The following is a 24,730-nucleotide window of genomic DNA, read 5'->3' as shown; positions in this document are numbered from 1 at the left end:
GAAAAAACTTACATCTTCAGACCTTGACAGGGGATTTAGTTGTGTGCTCTTAAAAGCAAAGCAGATGTCTTTTCGAGATAAAAATTTTGTCTAAGAAAAGATATAACCAAAAGAGTAAACACTGTGACAGGGTTTTGTGGCGTTAATTAAGTACTGTGTTTCTTGTTAGGCATATTGTCTTTGCTCAGAGGTTACTGAAATGAAGACCCCAGGGGCTGAAAACAGTTGCTAGTTTTCATCAAAGGAGACACAGAGAAAAGTCTTATTCAGAGTTGACCCTTTGCTGAGCAATCCAAAGCTGTGGCCCTCATGTCCGTAAGCCATTAAAATGCTCATGGGAATTTCCGGGTGAAGAAAAAGCAACCAGAACTTTTACTCTAATGTTATCCCTTGGTTCTCAGCAGTAATCTATCCTTTGGCAATGATCAGCAGTGAAAATAGTAAAGTATTCATTGAGGTTCACAGCTTTACTTTCTAAATCACATGTCAAAAATGAATTCCTGAAACTCCATTTCCCATTTTTGTGACGGAGATTAAACCCTACTTAAAAAACTGCAAAATCATGAACATTTTTATTTGCCTGAGAGGTTTGCAAGAACCACCAATGGCATCTCATGACAAATAATATTTTACTAATTAATTTAATTTAAAAAATTTTGAGACAACAAGACCCCATTATGACTAAAAATCTGAGAAGCCCTAGATTTTGCTGAAGAGGAATTTGTCCTTTCGTAAAAAGGAAAATGGATGAAGCCACCATGAGATTCTAGAAAATTCTGAATGGCTCTGTCATTCTCCAAGCTTATACCTCTACACTTTGATGTCATTTGGTGTTCATGGCTTCATGTTTTGGGATTAAAATGGACACCAATAAGTCAGATTCCCTCTTTTCTGATGGCTGCTTCTAGCTTCCCACCCCTCTCAATTAATCTCTCTGTCTCGGTCTTTCCCTCAGTATCAAAGTTTCATATTCCTTGTCTCTGTCTTTGTCAGTTTTCCCTTGTCTGTCTCTGTCATAAACACGCATCCTCCAGCCACATGGCTATACAGGCGAAGCTCCTGGCATGTCTGAGTCCACTCCTGACCAAAACTAGCTCCTTTGAAGCACCAGATCCATAACGGACCAATTAAAATTCCCGTCTTAGACTGCAGCTTCTGGTCAGATGTGAATGGTCTAAGGGTTGGCATCTGATTCCAGCCTGGACCAGTTGAGTCCCTTCCCAGAAAATTTATAAATGCCAGAAAGACAGAGACCTTGATAGACACACGTTGGAACGATTAGTTGCCATGTTTTGTACAATATAAACAGAAGAGGCTGGGGGGATTGGGGAGAAGAAAAGCAGTTTGCAGAGGAAGGTAAGAATAAAATAAGCACATCGGAGAAACTAAGATGAAGAAGGCTTTCCTGGATAGCACAGGGCTTTCCAGCCTCTGGTGCCAGGCTATTCCCTAGGCGTGGTGACCTACACACCCTTGGGTTCTATGACACTTCTGTTCTTCTTTTTCACCTAAGTGACAAGAGTTGGTTCCTGTTTTTATAATCGAAAGGATAGTTAATACATGAATAGAACTCCAAATTTAAGTATAGGGCTGCAAACTGAAATATATAGTTTCTTCCAGATATGTCATAGCCACCACTATCAAATGAATCTTTTGCTGTAATTTTAGAGTCTTAGACAAAAGAAGTTCAGTCCATGGTCAAAAGCCAAAAAGTTCTCAGAGAGTTTAAAGAAAAAAAACGATAATGTGTGGGCTACACAAGTGCTTTTAATGATGGAAATGAATTAGCAGAAATCATCTTCCTTACATTTTCTTTAGCTTCATAAGTTAGAGCTTTGAAGACATATATTAAAGAAATACTCTCAAGTAGATTCGCTTTCATTTTGATAAAATAAAAGTATTCGTGCAGATTACAAACCTCATCAGTCTGTTTATTCATAGCCCTCTTAAAAATTGTCATTTAAAAAAAATGATCTATTAAAGTACTTATGAGTCAGCACATTTTTTCTTTATGTAGGTAAATGAGGGTAGATTTGGGAGTTTCTTTTAGAAGCAGAAGATAATAATAACAGTCCTATGTTTGAATTTCAAGTTCAATATCACATTTGGCATGGATTTCAAAGTCTTCCAGGGGTGCTGTTTTGTTCACAAGGAGGTTTTTCTTGTTTGAGCCCTCTTGCATAAGACTCTTGGAGGGAGCAAAGAAAAAAAACGGTTCACTACGTGTGGAGACATGAAGAAATTAGTGTAAAACACCCCAGAAGCAATTCTTCAGCCTTTTTAAGCTGAATAGCAAAGCAATTTCATCCTTCCTGCAAAAGATGAGGTCAAAAAAAGGGGACCCAGCACTGAGGAGAAAGGAAACTCCCATCTTGGTCTCTACACTGCAGAAATCAAGTCAGACCTGGTGGGTGATAGGGCTGTGTCCAAAGTTCAGAGCCTGTGGAGAAGGCTCCAGCCTGTAGAAAACTCTAACTCCTTTCTCCCTCCTCACGCTTAAAACTGCCTCCTTTCTTTCATCATGTCCTCTCTTCCCCTGCACACAACTATTCCTCAAGCCCCTGGCCGCAGCTCTGAGCTGGGAGGGAAGACGGGCAGTGATCCCTCCTCAGAAACAGGAGTAACTTCCCGGGCCTGGGGTGTGGAAGCTCCTCTCTGTGACCACCTTCCAACAAACGTTGTTTTAAATTATGACTTTTCCCTTCAGTTGCATTAAAACACATGTAATAGTGAAGTGGGTTCTAAGGAGGCAAAGAAGTAGGAAGGACCCAATCATGAGTGTGTAGGCCTAACCTTCTCCACACTGGAGGTGCAGTGGGCCTAGTTCACCTTTCTATCAGTATCGTGTGGACGGTCTTCTTGCTGGGGGCGGGAGGGGGGGTAGGGCAGGGGGGTGGCTGTGGGCAGCTCCATACCTGCTGGCCATTGGCGGAGACTTCGAAGGCTTTCAGGGGTTAAATTCTCGTCAACACTAATAGCAGCACCCTCCTATAGAGACGCAAGCAGTTCACCAGTTCATTCGCTGGAACATGGCCTTTTACAAAGAAAGTAAGTAGCCCAATGGTCCTCTTGTGGCAGATCAAAACTCAGTGAGGCCTGCCAAATCGCCCCTCTCTCAGGCCTTCTGCTCTTGCTGTCGCCAGCCCTGCCTAAATGGAACTGTCCCCCATCGTGACTGGGCTCAGCCCTCACTGCATTTGGGTTTCTATGCAGTTGGCACGTCAGCAGAGAAACTTCTGGGACCACCCGGCCTAAAGTAGCCTAGCCTTCCCCTGTCTCTGCCCCGCCACTGTTTATCCCTTTCCCTGCTTTATTTTTCATCAGGGATCCTAACACGACTTGACATTATATTCTGATTTATCTGTTTCTGGCTCCCCCACAGGAGAATGCAAGTGCGTGAAGGCAGGAGCTGCACCTTGTTCATTATTCGATGCCCTGAACCTAAATAGGGCCTGGCCCATAACAGGCCTTCGTGAACACTATTTGAATGAATCAGTAGGAACGGAAGGCAAATATCTCAATTTCTAGCTTAACATATGCTCACCTCCCTGTCGGCTTTCATTTACTCCTCTCTGCTTTCTCTGCGTGGTTTGCTGTCAAGCGCTGATAGACGGAGAGCTCCACCCTCTCCAGCATCTTGTGCTAAAGCAGAAATGCTTCACGTAAAGGTGTGTGAGTTGTAAAAACCCGGTGCTGACAGAAAGCATAAGGAGGAGGACACTGCGCTGCTTGCGAGAGTGTGGACTGAGACAGTCTATCAGAGCACGATTTAGAAATTCCTGACGACATTTTAAATCGGCATTTTCTTGACTTACTAATTCTCAAACAAGAGCGTCCACAAAAATAGTTCCACAAATGCACACAGATGTACCTTTAAGGATGCTCACTGCAGCATTATTTGTGAGGATAAAAAATCAGAATAGACCATAAAATATCATTAATTGGTTGTGCAATACTGTGTAATCTTATACACTTGTGGAGAGAGTTAGATATGTTGATACTGACTGAAAAAAAATCCAAGATATATTGTCAAGTGAAAAAAGCAAGCTGGGTCAACTTTTATAAATGTTAACAACACATTTCTATACAAAACTCATTATCATGTATGTGTGAGGAGTACGTGTGCGCACGCGCGCACACACTTATTATTTGCAGGGAAAGGGTCTACAAGACGACACATCAAACTGTTAACAGTGGTTCGGACCTTTCTAAAGACAGGACTGAGGGTGACTTCCATTTTCTAAATCATAGATTCCTGTAATATGTAAATGTTGACAACCAGCAAGGACTACATTCATGATAACAAAAATAAAAAAGAATTTAAACATATTTAAATTCTGGAGCCAAAGCACTTCATATTTATAAAACTATTTACATTCTGAGCTCTAGTCTCGATGTCCAGATTCACAGGTTTTGCCACCTCTCTAGGCTTTATTTATTCCTGAGTCATAAAATGTGGCTATGAATTTCTGTCCTGTCTGCTGCTTGGGGTTACTGGCTAAATTAAATTCACGGGGTGAGTTTTGAAAACATTTTGAAATTACTAAGTCAATTCAGGAAGCCATTATTCATATTATTATATTCTTGTTGAAGCTTCTTGTTAGCATTAAATTTCATTTATTCCTAAGAATACAGGGGCGCCTGCGTGGCACAGCGGTTAAGCGTCTGCCTTCGGCTCAGGGCGTGATCCCGGCGTTACGGGATCGAGCCCCACATCAGGCTCCTCTGCTATGAGCCTGCTTCTTCCTCTCCCACTCCCCCTGCTTGTGTTCCCTCTCTGCTGGCTGTCTCTATCTCTGTCAAATAAATAAAATCTTTAAAAAAAAAAAGAAAGAATACACTCTAGGAGGGATTTGTGTAGGACTTTTACAGGTGAGGAAACAGGTGGAGAGAAATGGAATTTCTCCCTCAGACTGCAGGATTAGAATCCAACGCCAACTTTAAACCTTCATTCCATTCCAGGTATTACCCAGAGAGAAGGCGGAGGAAAAGGCCATGCAGGGCACGGCCCCTCCCAGATGAAAGGGACCTGGCACAGTCAGGAGCAGGGACAGGCACACTTAGGAGCATAAAATGAAATAAAGCTACAGTGAAAAAACTTTATGCTTCTTATCCTGCAAATGTGTTGGTCCAAGGCCAATTAATCCCTTTAATTACGCTCAAATGAATGCTTTTATGCACCCCAAACCGTAATTGTTTAGGAAAACCTCTTCAGAATAAATAGTCGAGACTATTAAAAAGAAGAAGAGAAAACAGGCTTTGCTAAAACAAACACGCCTTTACTTGGAGGAAAAATGAGACTTTTAGAAAAAAGCAGGAGCCGTCATTCTGACACTGGGAAGTTTCTAAAGGTTTGCTTGTTACGCAATGCTACCATTATGTACAAACAAGAGGACAGGACAACGTGTACTATCAGTCCCACGCAGCCGTGATCCTAAAGGTTATTACTCTTGCCAAGGCTTCAAATAAGAAGGCTCATTTCTAAAAAGGTGGGTGTGCTCCAAAGCCCTCAGCCTCAGGCAAGCAAGTGTTAGCATCACAAAGTTCTGTCAATTCCCCAGCACCAGCATGGTTGAGTAATATAATAAACAAATTCAAGATAGTAGGTTTACTGATCATCAAAGGTCATCAAAAAGCATTCCCGCGTAAGTTTTCCTATTTAAAGAAAAAAGGGCATTTTACAGATGTTTCAACTACATAACTACTGATTACATTGCTTCTAGATATTATTTTTTAAATCGTAATAATTATTCTCTTTTCCTGAGAGTGTCATCCAGAGGTGTTTCACAGCAACAAAAGACTGGCTTCTTGAAGACTTTTTTGCTTACTACTTGAGTCGCACTATGTGCAGCGTGCTGTGCCAATAAGGACAAACGAGATGCAGCAGTCCCTGCCCCAGAGAGAGTCAACGAACACGCAGAATTAAGCTCCGAAAAGCTATGACTAATTGGCACTTCTCTGAAAGTTCCAGTTCTATTAGAGAATCTCAAAACACAATATGAACCCCATGCAATTTTTATTTTCAAGAGACTAGTCCAACAGCTTCCTGTGCCCAATTCCAGCCCTGATACTGAAGACATGCAGCTCGAACTAGTCAACGTTGTCATCAGGTTAATGTTAGAAGTCCTGCCTCCCCTTCTCTGTCTTGGCCCCTCCCTCGCTCCCCTCCCCCCTTCTTTCCTCCCTCCCTCCCTCCCTTCCATCCTTCCTTCTTCCTTTCGTGACTTTCTCACATGAAGTGCTCTCTAAAGCATCTTGGGGCGAGATTTCCTCCAGGCTTCCTCAGGAGTGCAATAATATCGGAAGCCCAGTTTGCAGGTCATTGTGAGAGGTCAGCGAGCTGTCCCTCGGTGTTAATAGCTTGAGTAATATTGTTTTCTCCTTCAGACCACACCATTAAATTGTTTCCATTACCCACAAAGGGATTGTTTGTGTCAGAACAAATGAGATCTGATACAAATGCAAACCGGCTAATTTCAACCTAACAACATAGTTTAGTCCTGATAACTAAAAGAACAAGATAATGACAAAAATTGAAGTCTCTTGATAGACAGGCAGGAGAGAAGAAGTGTATTAAACAGATGGGTCCCCTCAGAGCAGATGCTGTGGCTTCAGTGTGCTCCTGGAACTTCTGAGGGACTTTTATGCTCCTAGAGACTGGGGTGAGGGGGTATTTGCCAAAGGTTTTAAACATAGGTACAATATTTTATGTTCTCTAAGAATATCTGCTTTGGGTCTATTTCACTGAACTTCTGTTTATAAAGCACTTTTTTGTTGTTCTTTCGGTCATCCACATGTAAAGCTCTGAAGCTGGGTTCTTCCGTTTGCTGCTCCCCTTCCTGAGGCGTCTGTCCTCTGAACGCCTGTTAAATCTATTTTTCCTGTTTTCTCACTGCCGCCATAGTAACTCTTGTTTCTGTGAAGTGTTTCTGCCTGGGACCCGGCTAGTTTCTTCAAAACGTGCAGGTCAGGGCTCTAGCAGCAGACCGCTGAGGCAGAAAGTGGTACGTGCGTGCAGGAGGGGAGGGAGACTTGTCCGCCTGTGATCCTGACACAATGCCCCCACCCCACCTCCTGCAACCTCACTTCTGTAACAGACCGTCTGGGCCCTCTCCCTGCAGCCCTCCCAGCCAAGCCCCGGGAGCCGGTCAGAGCCCACCTCTCATCAGGAAGAATCTAAGGAGCCCCCAGCCTCAGGTCGGCCCTGTTCCTGGTCTCTGCTTTATACTTTAGCCCCACCAATTATGTGTCCACCGTGACCTGACTGCTACTCCAGGTCTGCTGGGCCTGGGCCTCTCCCTGCCTCCTGCCAGTCCCCCAGGGCCCTGCAGCCCTCCGTGCCAGAGGACGCATCCGCCTATCCTGCTCCCCAGCTCGGCTCAGCTCAGTGACTGGGTTCCCACCACCTGCAGTCAAGTTTCCCTGACTTCCAACTACTAAATTTGAGGTGGCTTCCTGCACCTGGTGGTTGGTAGAAGTGGTCTCTGTTGTCCCCAGCTCTCCTGCCTAGACCCCGGGCCTTCCTTGCCAGCTCCTGGCACTATTCCAGGGCCCATGCTACTGTGCTGGCCTCTAGAAGCTGCCACTGTCCCGATTTGCCTGTGGCACTCCCTCGGCACTGCCTCACACAGCAGGCACGGGCCTTTGTGTGCCTGCCCAGATCCAGCCAGCTCCTTGCTGCCCTGCATCATAGCATAGCCCTGGCCCCAGCCTCCCAGCTGCCCCCGCCCTCCACCTGCCGCAGAGCTTGGACAGTGGCAGCTTGAAGGGAACAAATGCTTTCCATCTGAGTGTGGCAGCTCCCACCTACTACTTTCGGTCGTCACGTTGTGACCCTTTCCTGGTCTGGAGGCGTTGGAGAAGCTCCACCGAGGGGGCCAAGGGTCCAGCAGGCCAGTTGTCCTCTCAGGTCTCCAGGCGTCCATGCCTGGTGAATGCCCAGAAAGCTCTCTAGATATACGTGCTATGAGCTTTGCATCCAGCCTTTCCCGTTCACTGGATAAAGGGTTGTCTCAGCCTAGTATCCCCCGACTAATAACTACAGAAGATGCATTAATATATTCCAATATGCCTTCAAGGGACCTTAAGAAAATGAGGCCTCTCTTACAGAACTCTTATACCCTAATATACCCTCTTTTCTATTGTCCAAGGCTGCCCTTGGCTCATGAGCCCCGCTCACCCTGGCTCAGCTGTGTTCTCTGAACATCTCGTGCCTGGTCACACCAGTCTCTGAACAATCCAAGATGGCTACTCTCTCCTGAGACCCTGAAGGGGTCTGGCAGGAGGTTCCCAGGTCCCCAGAGACTAGCCTAACGTGCCTCAGAAGGGCTGCAGAGCCAAGTCCCAGAGAACTCCTCAGACCAGAGAGCCCCACCTTTCCGTGTGGGTCCTGAAGACCACAGCCCCTCTACCCCACAATCACTGAGCCTCCTCTGGCTGACCCCAACCACCCACTGAACTCTCCTATGTTACCTCCCCTTCCTAAACTTAAAGGAATTCAAAAAAGCCCTCAACTTAAGAACTTCCAGACTGCCCCTGCAGGATCCCCAGGCTAGCACTGCCCCTCACCCCAAGTGACAGAAGTCCAGAATCCAATGGCTGGTCCTTGGCATTGTCCCTCTCCACATCCAGAGAGACGCCCGCAGTCAGGTCTACATGATCCCTTATTACAGAGAGGCCAGCAAAGAAGACTCAGGAAGCCTAAAGATTCTCTAGGCTCATGACAGTCTCTAACGTGCAAGCTGCCTTAAAGCAAAGGAACACTATTTCCCTTCCAAGTCAGAGCAAATGGAGGAGAGTCCAGTAGTAGCCCATAAGTTAGCACAAACGTCTTGTAGGACCACTTCTTTGCCCTTCCGAGGGTTCATTCCATGTTACTGAAGAGACGGAGTTTCAGCTGCTAAGCCACAGAGCCCACAACCACTTGCTTCTGCTACGCCACCGCGGCACAACTACCGTGTGCCAGGCACTACGGAAATGAAGACGGACACAGTCCCGTCCCTGACAAGCCCGGTCTCGTCAGAGATACAAGCACTTAGCAAATGAATCATAATAAAACAGGCTAAATACTTTTATACATATAAATAGTATGCTTTAGAAGCTCTGGGTAATTAACTCTGGGAGGGTCAGAAACTATCACAGAGAAGGATCTTAAAAGAGAGATGCTAAGAATACCTAAGAGGGGCACCTGGCTGGCTCAGTGGTAGAGCATGCTACTCTTAATCCCAGGGTCATGAGTTCGAGCCCCATGTTGGGTGTAGAGATTACTTTAAAAAATTTTTTTAAAAGAATTAAACAAACAAGTGGTCTATCTCTAGCACCCATGTTTAAAAAAAAAAATTACCCAAGAACAGCATTAAGCAGACCCTGCACAGCAGCAAAATGGGGAGAAGCTTCGCACCACTGACGCCTGGGCTGTGTGGGAGGGGGGATGTTTAGAAAAGGAGGTTGGGACCAGAATTGTGAAAGTGGCCTCCGAATTCCAGCTTGGTAATTTGGGCTTTATCTAGAGTGCAAGAAGGGCCCAGAAAAGATTAGACAGAGTTCACTGTGTGTTTTAGGATGGTGCGTCAGCTGGCAGTATGTAGGAAGGCCTGGGGCAGGAAAAGCTGGCAGGAGGGAACCCAGCGATGATGGTAAGCAACAGAATGGTGAGACTCAGTCTAAGGGGATGCGTAAGATTTGAGGCCCCCCTCAAGTAGATGCGGTAACTAACTGGATGTAGATGGTGAGAGAGATGGCCATACTAAGCGTTCCAGAAGGCAGGTGGGACCTCCACTGCAGACGTGCAACACGACCCACGAAGCAGGTTTATAGGGGAAGATGAAGTCGCCAGGCCTGTAGGGCATTTGGCTGTGTCCGCGCAACTCACAGCTGGAAAGAGAGATCTGCATCTCGTGAGAGAGGCCAAGGATGGAGACACAGCTTTGAGCAGACAAAGGGGCACTAGTCCAAGCCACAGGAGGAAGGTCATCTTAAGAGAACCTGGGCAGCCACAGGGGACAGGAACAAAGGGCATTTCCCGGATGGCCAGAGATGGGAGGGACTGGACAGGAGATAGAGAAGGAACTGAAGGGGGTAGAAACCATCAAAGGGTGGCCTGAGACAGGCGGCTGTGCAGCCGGGAGCTCAGGTCAGATCACTGGGGCGGGCAGTTGGGAGGACAATGGTGGCTTCATCAGCACAATCTTAACAGGGGCAGAGCTAGCTTACCATGGCTTGGGGTATTAAGAAAACAGGATATGAAATGGAAGAGAAAAGATAGAACAGTAGTTAGAAAGGGGATGGAAGGCCAGGGGCTGTATTTTTTAATGGTCAAATACACAGCAGAGCAAGAGTAATGAGAAGAGGCTTCTGGGGAGGCTGGAAGTAATGGGCTCTCGTAGAAAGCTAGAAGGTAAAGTGAGGCCTTTGTGGATTAGCTAAAATGGTGGAGGGAGATGTAATAGGAACATTCACACCAGATGACTTCTATCTTCTTGGTTAGAAGGAAACAAGGAAGGTGAGGTCAGCTGGGGGTTGAGAAAGGGTAAAACTCAAAGGCTTTAAGAAATCTGTCTCCAGGATGAATTCCTGTCCCTGGATCTTAGTTTCCGGGATGGATCTCTGCTTCCTGTTTCCAAGTGTCTCTGACCTTGGCCTTCTGCTTATTCGATCTCGGCCTCTTGCCAGATTTCTGCAAGCTCATGCTCCGCTGGCCTGCTCCCCTTCTGCTCCACTGCTGGGCTTCCCTGGCTGCTCCTCCCGGACCATGAAGACTTGGCCTCTGCTGACAGCTGTACCCTCCTGCTCCAGAAGAGTCCAGCTCTGCCTTCTCTGTGGCATCTGACCTACCTACCACCCACAGAGCCTTGGGCCAATTCCAGCAATCTCCTAAATGATCTCTCCCCATCTTTCTAAAATTCTACGTTTAGCAACTCCCACCTTCCTCTCAACCCGTCAATGCCCTCAAGAGCCCACAGGGCTCTCCATTGCCAGATAAGACAGTTTAGCTGTGGCCACAGACTATATAATTTGGCCTGTAGAGTCTTTTAACAAGAGTTGAATCTGTCCAGGCATCCACAGGTGCCACCCCTCCCTATTGCCTTATAAATCCAAGGCCAACCCAGGCACCCATGCCATCTGCCTGGCCTCTGTAGACATTGCACAATGAAGTCCACACCATCTTAGGACTCAAAGCCTTCCATTCTCTGACCCTAGTATGCCTCTCAAACCAGACTGTCATTACTCTGCAAACCCCTTATTCCAGAAATCAGTCTACCACATCCTTCTTCCCACTCCTGGCCCCAGTATGGTCTCCCTGGATATGTGTATGCCTGTCTTCCATCCTGCCATTCCACTTGTCTGCAAGGCTTTGCCCTCTCTTCTCCACCTGTTATACTGAGATCTGGTTCATATCCTGCCTCTTCAAGGAAGCCTCCGCAGACCATCCAAACCCACAGTGTTTTTTGCCTGGGCCCCCTCACTTGGCCCTTCTGTATATTTATTTGTTCCTTTGATTATCCTATTAGTTATTTTTTCTTGGTAACCTTCTTATTTTCTCAGATCAGCCTATAAACAGAGTTCCCTTTAAATCTTATGTACAAAATGCCAACGGAGCAGACCTGCCTCTGTGTAATCTATCTCACACATGACCCAACCGTTGGTTCATGAACCTTGGTCATCTCCCGACAACCATACCGTTGGTTCACGAACCTTGGTCATCTCCCGACAACCATAAAACATCAGAACAAGCACAGATTCGTAGTGCCTTTAGGGCAGAGGTGCCCAATAAATGTTTACGATGAGAAAATGTAAAAACCAGAACTCTCTTCCTGTTCAGAAATCCAAAAGGATAAAACGGGCCCAGTGTTGGGCCGTGAACTCTCTGACTTGATGAAAACAAACAACTCTGGTATATATCACGGTCACTTAGCCATCCAAGGACAGGTATATTTCACCAAAGCAAGAAGGGAGACCCATTAGAAGAAGCAGGAACTTGGAAGTCCAGAGCTCTGGCCACAATACCAGCAATGATTTACAAGGTGAACTTGGACAAACCTCTCAACAGATATTGAGTTTTCGAGGTAATGGGATCTTTCCTTCTCACACGCTACAGTTATACCAATAATCTGGTGGTGAGGGAGAGTGGGCGGCTGGAGTAGAGGGACAACTGTCAGAGCAGGGCGAGGGCTGCTCATCTGTGGTGTCCCCCAGCCAATACTTCTGGTTTACCTGACCTCTATCCCAGCTTCTACATTGATCCCTAGGTCTGACCAGGCCATGATCCCAGAAAACACCTTTACTCCCAATTCCCACCCAACCTGTTTGCTTTAGCTACACACAAGGCAGCGGGCCCCCAGCTGTGTCTAAAAATACAAACAGTGTGAGCACAGACTTGATAAAGTTCTACCATGGGTCAGCACCTACCATGCTATCCCAGGTACGAGCCCAGTGGTGTGACACCTGGGCAACAGACAATAGCCACATTCCCCTTTGCAGAAATCGGGGCCCTAAGAGAAGGCATTACTGAGTTCTGGAAGTCTAAACCTTCCAGGAGGCTGGCTGGGTGCTGGCCGGAGCACTGGATATAGTTGGGTAATGGAACATCTCTGCTAAGTGAAAAAAGGCAGACAGAGAAAGAGAAACAGTACATGGTATCGCTTATATGTGGAATTGTAAGGGGAAAAAAAGAGAGGAAAAAAAGGGAAGAAAAAAGCCAATGTCATAGAAACAGAGACTAGAATGGTGGATGCCAAGGGGAGGGGGAATGGGGAGATGTAGGTCAAAAGGTATAAATATTTGGTTATAAGAATTTTAAGTTCATGGGGTGCCTGGGTGGCGCAGTCGTTAAGCGTCTGCCTTCGGCTCAGGGCGTGATCCCGGCATTATGGGATCGAGTCCCACATCAGGCTCCTCCGCTGGGAGCCTGCTTCTTCCTCTCCCACTCCCCCTGCTTGTGTTCCCTCTCTCGCTGGCTGTCTCTCTCTCTGTCAAATAAATAAAATCTTAAAAAAAAAAAAAAGAATTGTAAGTACCGAGGATCTAATGTACAGCATGATGACCACGGTTAAGAATACAGCACTGCATACTGGGAAGTGGCTGAGAAAAGATCATAAGCATTTTCACTGGAAAAAAAAAAAGGAATGAAGGAAGGGCGGGCGGGAGGCTCAGATGAATGTATAAATTATCTCAACCTTGGTAATTACTGCACAATGTGTATGTGTATCACATCATCCCGTCTGATACTTTAAACAGACCCAGCTGCGATTGTCCGTTATTCTTCAGTGAAGTTGGAGGAAACACAAAGGTAGAATTTGAGAAATGTTTCTGTACCTCACACTTGGGAAAGATTCAATCACTGTTTGTTCCAGCTGAAGAGGAAGGTTTCAGGTTTCTTTAAAAAGAAAAACCGTTCTGAAGGAGGAAGTGTGCTGGGGGAATAAAAGAAACTGAGTTGTGTTTAGTATGACAGAACAGAAGGGGTGTGTGGAAGAAATGGAAGAAAGAAGGTAGGGCAGGGATTGTACTGGAAATGAGAACAATGAGTTGGAAAGATGACTTTTGATTTGACTGCACAGGGAGGCATGTGAAGGAGTGAAGCAGAAGGGGGAAAAAGAACTGAGAGCCAGGGGCGCCTGGGTGGCACAGCGGTTAAGCGTCTGCCTTCGGCTCAGGGCGTGATCCCGGCATTATGGGATCGAGCCCCACATCAGGCTCCTCCGCTATGGGCCTCCTTCTTCCTCTCCCACTCCCCCTGCTTGTGTTCCCTCTCTCACTGGCTGTCTCTATCTCTGTCGAATAAATAAATAAAATCTTAAAAAAAAAAAAAAAAAAAAAAAGAACTGAGAGCCAGAGAGACCCTAACAGCTCCCTAGGTAGAGGTGGGGGGAGGCACAGCCTTCCACCCACACATCTGGGTGGACGGGCTTTGAAGCAGCGCAGGCAACTTGGAGAGGTGGGATGGAGGGGCACACAACAGTGGGGTTGAACCTGAAGCTGTCCTCCTTGTAACATCAGACAGCGAGGTCTTCTCCATCACCATGTCCCCCTGAGGACAGAGGGCGCATGGCAAACAGTACTGTGGGAGGCCACAACCCAGGGGGGCCACGTGAGCACTCCCAGCTCACCCTGCAAGCCGGTGCCTCCCTCCCCGAACGCGCCTGTGGCGATGCCACGAAGCACACACAAAACAGCTCTGTAACAAAGGTGCTCCCTGGATTAGCTGTTTTAAAACAAAAGTTTGAACACCCCCTGAACTCAATGTACTAAGTCCTGGTGCCTGGATGGCTTGACTCTGAAAAGAATTACTCATTCTCCGCCTGATGGGACTGCCCAGCAACAAGAGAGCTCCCGCGTGCCAACGATCTGATCGTCTCAGCATTTCTTAAAGCAAAGCTCTCACTTTTTTCTTAAACAGGTATTTGATAACTCAGGCATGCAAGGCAGCAAACAGGGCAAGAAGGCTTCTGCAAGGCAGAAGCCGCTACCTGGCTACGAAAGCTGCAAACAGATGCAGGATTTCCCGGGATTCTGTTAGCATTTCTTGACTCCCAGTTTCTCTGTGTGTGCGTGTGTGTGTGCGTGTGTCCGCTTTTTTTTTTTTTTTAATGAAACAAGGACATGTCATTGATGAAACCCATAAATAATATCAAAAGGCCTAGGTTCTGGTCTCAGCTGTTTTCAGATGAAGAGCCAACCTCCCAGCCCTGGGATAGGCGGTAACAGGACTCGACTAACAAGGCATCCTGGCAGGATTCATTAGCAAGACGGGACTGTTTCTTAGGAGGAATGTCTTCTAGATTACACACAAGATGGTGGTGCCATGTTACGGGGTTTTTATTAAGCTAATACTTAATGGTCAGGGTCTCACTTATAATGTTTTATTCATAAATGTTGCAAAAGTGAAATGAATTATTAATGCAGAGATCATCTGTCAGAGACAGGAATCATTAACAGCATTTCGGGGCTGGGGTTGGTGTTTACAGGGCCTAGTAATGCAAACTGAGAGCTTTTCAGTTCTGTGGCACCCACGTAGTCAGGTTGGCCTGGGTCTCCAGGAACTGAGTTGGTGCCAACGCCAGCTGTCAGGCAGCCCCCCTCCCGGGCACCTTCCTCCTGACCATCCGTCCACATTACAAAACCTGCCGTCGTGATGGCCACTGGCCTCCCTCTCCTACAGGACCTGTGACATTACTGGGAATAAAAGGAAACTCTGCTTAAACGCGGGGCCAGGCTCTTCAGAGTCAAACGAAGGCCTAGGAAGAGTAGCCGATACTGATCAGCACACACTATGTGCCGAGCACTACACCAGGAGCGTGTACGTGCATTCTCCCCCTGCATCCTCAAAACCTTGCCACGCCAGACGCACTGACAGTATCCCCACGTGCAAGAAACTAAGTCACAGAGCGTCAGGGAAATTGCTCAGGGTCACGCAACCTGGAAGCGGCAAAGCCAGGACTGAAATCTTGTTCCCTCCCTATTGCCAAGCACCTGCTCTTGCCGTCTACGTCCTGCATAAAGTTTCAAGAGAGGGCAGCTGTCATTCCCCAAGAGATGCCGTCACAGTGGTCACTACCATACGGCAAAAATCTTTAGAACAAATCAAGAGTGAACTCGATGTTGACAGTTCAAGTGACTTTACAGAAATAACTAGAAATCAAGGGAGATACAAGTTATAAACCTCATTACTAGGGTCACTGTTGTTCTATCCCTATCACTTATGTGAAGCTGCTGGTTAACCCTGAAGAGTGGGGTCCTGGAGCCAATCTGCTTGGATTCAAATCTCAGCTCTGCTACTGATCTCAGGCAAGCCACTGAACCTCTCTGGGCCTCAGTTTCCTCATCTGGCAATGACAACAGGACCTCCCTCAAAGAGCGGTCACGAAGATTAAATGAACATGCCAAGTGCTCAGAACCATGTATAACACAAAGTGAATGTTAACTGTTATTATTTTTGCTAATATGGGTCTACGGGCAAGATGCTTAAGTCCATCCAAAGTTCCTTCTCCACAAAACAGATCTGCGTAGCATTGTTATGAGGGGTAGGTGAGATGAAATCCCCAAAGCATGTAACTCATAGACTACCTGCTGGTAGGCACTCAAAAATGTTCATTTGTTTTCCTCTTCCCAAGACAGCGCTACCACTCACCCTTCTAAGACTTCAGTTTCCCATATTATAAAATGGGAGACACAGCCATTCCTCAGTCACCATCCACCTCACAGGTCTGTCACAGCCAGGTCCTGCCAAAGGCCAGGCTGGATGTGAGGAAACCCAGTTTCTACTTTCAGTTCCAGCTTTTGAAGAGCCACTTAACTTCCCTAAACCTCTATTTCCTCATTCATTCACTCGTTCTATTATAATCTCAACAAATATGTTCCCGACAGTGTGCTCCATGTCAGATACGCAAAGATAGATAAATAAGGTACCATCTCTGACTTCAAAGCACACACACTCTGGTTCAAAATGAGGGCGTGTAACAATTAAGTGGATGAAATATAAACAAAATAGAGAGGCAGCCCAAAGGACATCATAAGCAGATTTACCTCGGTAGGGCAAGGAAAGATTCACAGAAGATATGCCCTTGAGCTGAGTCTTATGAGACGAACAAGAGTTTCCCAGCCGGAACAAGGGGAAAGGTATTCCACCATGCGCAAGGCTTAGAGACGCCAAACGAAAACCCATAAACAATTATAACTGAGTGGAGGACGCGTCTAAGGGAGAGGCAGGAAAATGGAATAATATCTATTCTATAATATTTTGCAGGATTTCCCGAGATGGAATGAGAACATGTATTAAAACACTAAAAAAGACAGTGCTGCAGAAACATCGTGTATGATTATTAGTATTTTAGCAAGGCTTGTGATGGACTTAATTTTCACCCATTTCCTTCCAGTGTGAGAACTCCCAGCACTGTTTCTTTGCAAGCACTTTGCCTCTTTGCTCTCTCCCCTGAGAGAAAGCAAGGAGGATTTAGCACTGACCTAAGTGGAGGGGTGGGAGGGAGAAATGACAAGAAAAACACCCAGCTCTTTGTTTCAATTACCACAAACCTTTTCAAGGTCCCTTCACCATAATGCTTCTCGTAATTTAAAAGATTTCAGTCATTATTGGCCGGAAAAGAGACCTTGACCCTAAGACCATGGCTTTTCAAACATACTTGACCATAACCCGTGTTAAGAAATACATTTTATATTACAATCCTGTGCACACACAGGAAGTGTCGGTTACAATCTCCTAATTGATTTTGTCACTTGCCAGTGAGTCACAACCTGAGGTTTGGGAAACACCACCCTAAGAAACAAGAAGGTTTATAGAAGATTTTTTTTATGGAAGATTTCCAGTGTATGGTTCACAAATCCCCCTCAGCCTTCTTTTCTTTCACCTTTCAAGACAGTGCAAAATAGAAGAAAATCCAACCCTTTTCTGCGGAAACAGAACATCCTTGTGTGTACAGCTCACAGGGTGTGTTGTCTGACAATAAATGAGAAGTTTCTCCACGGGGGGCTTCTTGTTTAGTTGCTAAGGCTGATTAGGCTTGTTAACACGTAGGATTTCAAAATATATGACTCTCTGAGGCAGGGCCTTGGTGCCCTATAGAAAGCAGGATCATATGTCCCCAATGTCTTTTCCATGGGAACATTCAATAAGCAACTTCTTGCATGTAAAGGGCTCATCACACATCATGACTCAGAAATGAGCAAGCCTTCTGCCTCAGGGCTGCTAAAATAAGAACACAATGCCTAGATGCCTTTCCACTCATACACACATGCGAGAGCCACACCACCATCATCACCACTGCCACCTCCCCCAGCAAGGAAAAAAATCTGCCCCCTGTCCAGCTCTGTATGCTTTGTGTGCAACCAAAATACTAATGCTGGAAAGAAATACAGAGGTCATCTGGTCTCCCCCTCTCCTTCCAAAGAGGATGGCCAACCAAACTTTCCTGGCTCACAATGGAGCTATTTTCTTACTTTTTTTTTTTAAATTTAAGTTCAATTAATTAACATATAATGTATTATTAGTTTTAAAGGTAGAGTTCAGTGATTCATCAGTCTTATATAACATCCAGTGCTCCTTATATCACGTGCCCTCCTCAATGTCCATCGCCCAGTTACCCCATCCCCCCACCCCCCTCCCTTCCAGCAACCCTCAGTTTGTTCCCTATGATTAAGAGTCTCTTATGGTTTGTCTTCCTCTCTGATTTCGTCTTGTTTTATTTTTCCCTCTTTTCCCCTATGATCCTCTGCCTTGTTTCTTAAATTCCACATATGAGTGAGATCATATGGTAATTGTCTTTCTCTGACTGACTTATTTCACTTAGCATAATACCTTCTAGTTCCATCCACGTCATTGCAAATGGCAAGATTTCTTTTTTTTTTTTTTTTGATGGCTGAATAAATATGGAACACTTCATGAACTTGTGTGTCATCCTTGCCCAGGGGTTATGCTAATCTTCTCTGTATCGTTCCAATTTTAGTCTGTGTGCTGCCCAAGGAAGCACAATTGAGCTATTTTCTGTTGTACCACAACACGCATCTGCAAGGGCCTTCCTTGGACTCAAGCTTAGATGTTTCTACTGTCACTTTTGATTTTGCCATTTCTCTGACTTAAAATTTCCCTCCTGCCCATTCAAATCCCACCCATCCTTCCAGATCACACCCCAAGCCCTCCAAGAAGCTGTCCCCCAACTCCACCTGTCCATCCCATCTTCATTCTCTGAAATGAGATTCAGCTCCCTGAATTCAAGCAACTCTTTGCCTTTTAGATGGTGTTTAGGAGACAGTTCATAGGGGCGCCTGGGTGGCTTAGTCATTAAGCGTCTGCCTTCGGCTCAGGTCATGATCCCAGGGTCCTGGGATCGAGCCCCGCATTGGGCTCCCTGCTCCGCTGGGAGCCTGCTTATTCCTCTCCCATTCCCCCTGCTTGTGTTCCCTCTCTCGCTGTGTCTCTCTCTGTCCAATAAACAAATAAAATCTTTTAAAAAAAAGACAGTTAATATATATTTGATTGACTTTCTAATATTTAAAAGAAGGCACATTTATAAGAAACTTTCATCTTAAATTAACCTTTCCTACAACATATATATCGACATAAGAAAAAGGTTTAAATGATTAAATCAGGTATTCCGTACAGAAATAAGTATGAAGCTATTAATTTACACATACTTAGAACCAGTAACTACAATGGTGGTAGAGCCAGCACTGTTGATTTTTCAAAGATACTATCATTTGGGAGACGCTCGTGTTAGCCAACAGAATTCTTACATGCATCACAGTGAGCAACTGAGGGGTTTCTTCCCTAAGGAGATATTATGGTAGATGCTTTCATGGAAAAAGACTCTGTGCTTTGATACACAGTCAACACACTGAACTCTGTGTGGACTTTGGTTACTTACTGTTATAACAGGATCACTGGATTTTACAACTTGGAAAGAATTTATTAAAGATGATCTATTCCACCTCAGATGATGAAATTTAACCAGGAAAAGGTGAGCTAATAATGTACTTCAGATCACCCTTATAGGAAATGACAGATTTGAGGCTAAAACCATACCTTCTATAACCCAAAGAAATCAGGATCCAGAACTCAAAAAACCTCAAACCACCCAGCTCTTCAGTTTCACTTCCTCTGTCCCCAGACTTCTCATCTTCCACTAGATCCTTCTGTCTCACCGCTAAGGAACTTCCCCAGGTCCTTGCCATCAAACCGTCTTCCCGCCATGAACCAATTCCTCCACATTGTTCCCTGTCAGCACCACAACTTCTCTTATCCTACTTAACAATTTCACTCTTTATTCCGTTTTTTTTCCCCTTATCCAACCACACCTGCCAAAACCATACCGCTCCTGTATTTTACCCTTCTGTAACCATTCTAGGCAAAGTTACCTTCGAAGCTGAAGCTAGTGACCATGACTATCCTATGGAGTCCTGTTCTCCCCACCTAAGATTATATCTTTTCTATCACACTGTATATGATACATCAGATGCTGAAAAAAGAGAGTTTTCTCTTTAATCAGGAAGGTAATGTTTCAAGACACACAGCCAAACAATGATGCTTGCAAGTCAAGGAGGGAAAAGAGCAAATTCATGGACAATACCAATAAATACTGAATGTGAGTTACTCTTTGCCAAAAATACCAATATCCTGTCTAGTTCAAGGATGGAAAAACTGATTAATCTGATACCCTCCCTTTCCTTTTCTTGCTCTTAGCCTACATTCTTCTCAAGGGGCTAAATGAAGAATGATGTGGTCAAAGCAGAAGATGGGACAAAGAGGAAACCAGGGAAACCAGTAAAAGTTCAAATAAATTAAAACTGGTTGCAGAGTAGGGTGTTAAACATGTGGGCTCCAAAGGCCAATGGCAGAGTGAGTGTTGGCGCCCCTATGCATTCATCACTGAGTGGCCCTGGGCAGGCTGCTCTGCTCAGTTTCTTCATCTGGGCAATAAGGGTAATGGTACCACCTACATCGCAAGATTGGCATGAGGGTAGAAGAGATTATTATCTACAAAACACTTAGGACAATGCCTGACACATAGTAAGGACTATACAAATATTTGTTAACTAAAATAAATCCTCAGTTTGAAATCATTTTAACAATCACACAGTGTGTCTTCTGACTTCCATATCTTACTGGCAATTTCAGGACCTAGAGATATCCTGATAGCTCCCATCCCACACCACATATTCCCTGCATCCTCTAATATGAATTGCTGCCCAAGAATTCCTTCACATCAGGACTTGACAGGAACATGCTCTGGGACCTCACTCGGGAATAGTCCCCACTGCTGTGGCCATCGCACATAGTAAGAAATGGCCTCTCTAACATAGAAGACAAGGCCTGTGAACCCACGCAGCACCAATTCCACCTGTAACCCAGACTGGAATTGGGGGGCAGCCTACCAGAGAGACAATAAACCAAAGGGAAAATTTTTTGCATGAAATATGTCTTCTGGGGACAGGGCTGGCAGTGCAAAGCAAAAGTCCTCAGAGCTGTTCCAACGTGCTATCCTAAGGCCTCTCCTCCCTTTCTTCGTTTTGTTCTGATCAGGCTCTTGCTTGTACCAAATGAGATCTCCTCAAAGTCACCCAAAAACTACTTGTTTGCTAAGCTAAGCCACGTAAGACCTCATTGAACTCCACCTCCCAAGAGTATTAACATTGCTGATACTCCCTTTCCTTGATGGCTCTCTTCTGGCAGCTCCTAAGCCACCATATTCCCCCGGGGTTTTCCAGCTACTCCCTGGATTGCTCTTTTGCTGGTTGTTCCTTGCCTTCCCCCCCTCCTCACACTGGAATGCCCCAAGGTTTGTTCTTTGGTCCTCTTCTCCACGTTCACTATCCACATTCACCTCACCACCGTGAGCTTTTTCAGCCTGGAGGTTTAAAATACCATTTCTTCCCCCAATGACCGTGAATCTCCAGTCCAGACTTAATTCCTGAACTCCTGATTCAATAACTAACTTGGATGTTGAATACAATTCTAAAATTAGTTTGTCCAGAACCAAACTCCTGATCTTCCCCACAAACCTCTTCAGCCTCCCCATCTCGGTGAATGACACTCCCCACTCTCCTTCCTCCTCTCACCTTGCTTCATACTTACTCGTCAGCAAATCCTATCACCTACCTTTAAGAAAACATCCAGAATCCAACCACACAGCACTACCTCCCAGCTGCCCTCTGGTCCCAGTCACTATCACCACTCTGAGTACTGAAATACCCTCTTAAGCAATTTTCTTGCCTTTGCCCTTGTTCCTCACAAAATGGCAACCAAAGAGATACCATCAAAATGTAGGTCCAATCACTTTACTCCCTTGTTCAAAACCTTCCCATGGCTTCTCGTCTTACGATAACTACACAGCCCTCCATGATCTGAGTGGCCCCAGCACCTCCCATTAACCCTCCAACCATGTATCTTCCCACTCTCCCGGCTTGCTCTACTCCAGCCACACTGGCCTCCTTGCTGTTCCGGGCTCCTACGCTTCCTGCATCTCCTGCTGGTGCCCTTCCCCAGACACACAGGGCTTGCTTCCTCACCACCTTCCCATCTGCTCAAAAGTCATCTTCTATCTGAAGCTAGAATTGCAACCAGACCTGCTTGGCCTCCTTATCTTATTTGATAAGTGTTATATTAAAATGTATTATAAAATTATTTTGTTATCCCTGTTAGAATACTTATGTCGTCTTCCCTGCTACAGTATAAGCTCCAAGCAGCCTGCAGATTTACGACTGTTCTTGTTCACTCCTGCATTCCCACCTAGTAAACAGCTTGCCGACTCTAGGTGCTCAATAAAGATCTGCTGAATGGATGGGAATAACGGCTCACTTGGTCTCTCCTTACCTAAGACAGTCATCACCGTCTTCATCAGCTTCATGGGTGTCCTCCGGCGGCTGATGGACCCACTTGTATGCGGAGACAAAACATTGGTTTTCCTCTTGACATACATGTAGATGCGCAGATACACCACGACCATGATGAAGAAGGCCACGAGGTTGGACACAGTCCAGAAAATGAGGTAACTCCTGCTGTAAATGGGGGCCAGGGAAGAGCAGGCGGAGATGTCACAGAGGCAATTCCAGCCCAGCGTGGGGACCGCCCCCATAAAGATGGCGATGGCCCAGATAAACAAAATGAGCAGCGTCACCCTCTTTTTGGTCAGGTTGCTGTGGGTCCGCATCCTCATGATTGACATGTGTCTCTCCACGGCAATAACCAGCAAATTGGTCAGAGAGGCGGTCAAGCTAGTGTCCAGGAGCCCCTGGCGGAGAAACCAGCGGTTGACAGTCAAAGTTTTTGAAACGGGGCCAGTGTTAAACATCAGGAATACATAGGCAATTCCAGCAAAGAAATCCGCAGCAGCTAGGTTAGCCAACAGGTAGTAGAAGGGGAAATGAAACTTTCTGTTTTTGATCACTGCTGCGATGACTAGAGAATTCGAAAAAAAAATAAACAGGCAGAAAAATGTTCCAACACACAAAACAATCACAAGCTTCGTTCCTGTCCACTCATCGGCAGTGTCTGTGTTGCTCCTATTGTAAAAAAAGTCCATCCGCTTATCATAGTAACACTCATTCATTGTGGAGAAGGACTGAACATCCTAGAAAGAAATTCAAAGGAGAAACAAACATCACTCTTCTTGCAATTCAATCACTAAACCACCAATTGCCACTGCTGAGCCCCTGTTCTGGCCAGCGTCTGTTAGTCCTTCAGATCCCAATGTAAATGTCTCTTGCTGCAGGACTCCAGTCCTGACCTCTTATTATAGCACTTATCTTGCATCAATAATTGTTTGTTGTCTGTTTCCCAGGCTAGGTGCACGCTCAGTGAGGGAGGGTCTGTGTCTCTCTTAGTCACCATTATAATCCCAAGACCCACCTGCCCCAGCTGCCTCATGACAGGTATTTGCCAGAGGGTTGGCTGACTTGACTGAGCGATCACGGATTGGCAACAGAGCAAATATTCTGAGTCCTCCACTCTGCATCAGTAATAACTACAGCACAGCCCAATAATGCTTTCTCCTGGTGGTTTCCAGCTCATTTGTTATTTATGGGTTCTGTTCATTAGACAAGGGCAAGTTGGTAATGCCAGGCACACTGTCACCAAGATAACTGAGTGTTGAGTTACTCTTCACATGACCAAATGGATTCCCCAAGAGATCAATTTTCTACCACTTCTGATTCCACTCCTGACCCTCCTTCCGCCATCTTTTGGTTTCAAGCTATAATGACAATGCTCACTTATTAAGCATGTGATACAGGGCTGAAGACTGTGTTCTCAATACTCCTCCTTCCTTTTTTGTTCACTTTTTCCTTATTGTCCTAAACCAAATTGTACCGGTGGTGAATGTGCTTACTGGATTTTCCAACTCAATCACTTTAAGTCAGGCTCCTTCTCTGGGCTTTCAACACAGCAGGTGGTGGAAGAGCAGGGCTCCATGGACAAGACTGAGCTCTGGAGTTTGGGCAGATGTCGAAGAATGTAAGAACATACCTGCCAAGTGAGGGCAAGCCCTCGGGACACATGTCTGAAAGCAGACCCCAAACTGGGGTATCAGGCAGACAGAAGATGTTCATCTCAGGACAAGATCTCTTAGACACCAAAACTAAGGGATTCTGGCCAAAGAGTGGTTGGGAGGGGCTCTAAGGATGCCTCTCCATCTATGCTTGGTGGAAAAACCAGGTGTTCTACCTCACAGTGGTCTGGCCACAGCTATGAAGGGTCCAATCAAAGGAGACTGGAGTTGAAAGCCAGGAAATTTAGAGTGAGAATGACCATGGGCTCCCTTTCAAGGAACGAGGCTGCAATGTCTTCACTGGAGAACCAGAGATCCAGCAGGCCCAGGCACTGAGCGGTCCACTGGTGGGAATGAAGTGTCTAATAGCAAAAGCATAATAGAAATCCCCAGCTTTTAAGGTTCTCATAAATTCTGCAGTCCAATACCATATCCAGAATCAGGATAAGCAGATCAGATATTTGAAGTAGCCCAAAATACAAATATATCTTAGTGTTCTTTTTAATTTCTATTTTAATAGTGTAATGATACTTTTAAATGAATTAGATACATACTTCTCTGCCACAGCAAATGGAAGGTAAAATATCATTTTATAAGCTTATAATAAACAAACTGGGAGTGATCTTAAGAGACAAATGACTCTAGAGCCTTTCAATTACAAGGAAGGGGACCTGATTTTAATGACAAAACAAAAATTACTCTCTTTGGCAGATATTCACCAATGTTTAACTGCCAAT

At 45.5% G+C, this 24,730-nt stretch overlaps 1 protein-coding gene and 1 non-coding gene across 3 annotated transcripts in view; both read right to left on the bottom strand.

Moving 5' to 3' along the window:
- LPAR3 (lysophosphatidic acid receptor 3) overlaps positions 1 to 24,730 on the bottom strand; it is a 74,698-nt gene that overhangs the window by 27,334 nt on the left and 22,634 nt on the right. For both annotated transcript variants that reach the window (XM_044383942.3, XM_057310521.1), the window contains exon 2: positions 22,322 to 23,078. In XM_044383942.3, the coding sequence (XP_044239877.1) occupies positions 22,322 to 23,057 (736 nt within the window). In that variant the 5' untranslated portion in view covers positions 23,058 to 23,078. The remainder of the gene's footprint in view (positions 1 to 22,321; positions 23,079 to 24,730) is intronic.
- Positions 18,376 to 18,482, bottom strand: LOC113254847 (U6 spliceosomal RNA). Its single transcript, XR_003315970.1, has one exon. It is a non-coding gene; the product is annotated as a U6 spliceosomal RNA (small nuclear RNA).

This window comes from Ursus arctos, unplaced genomic scaffold (assembly GCF_023065955.2).
Source record: "Ursus arctos isolate Adak ecotype North America unplaced genomic scaffold, UrsArc2.0 scaffold_12, whole genome shotgun sequence".
Taxonomy (NCBI): Eukaryota; Metazoa; Chordata; class Mammalia; order Carnivora; family Ursidae; genus Ursus; species Ursus arctos.
This window is presented reverse-complemented; position numbering and strand designations above follow the sequence as displayed.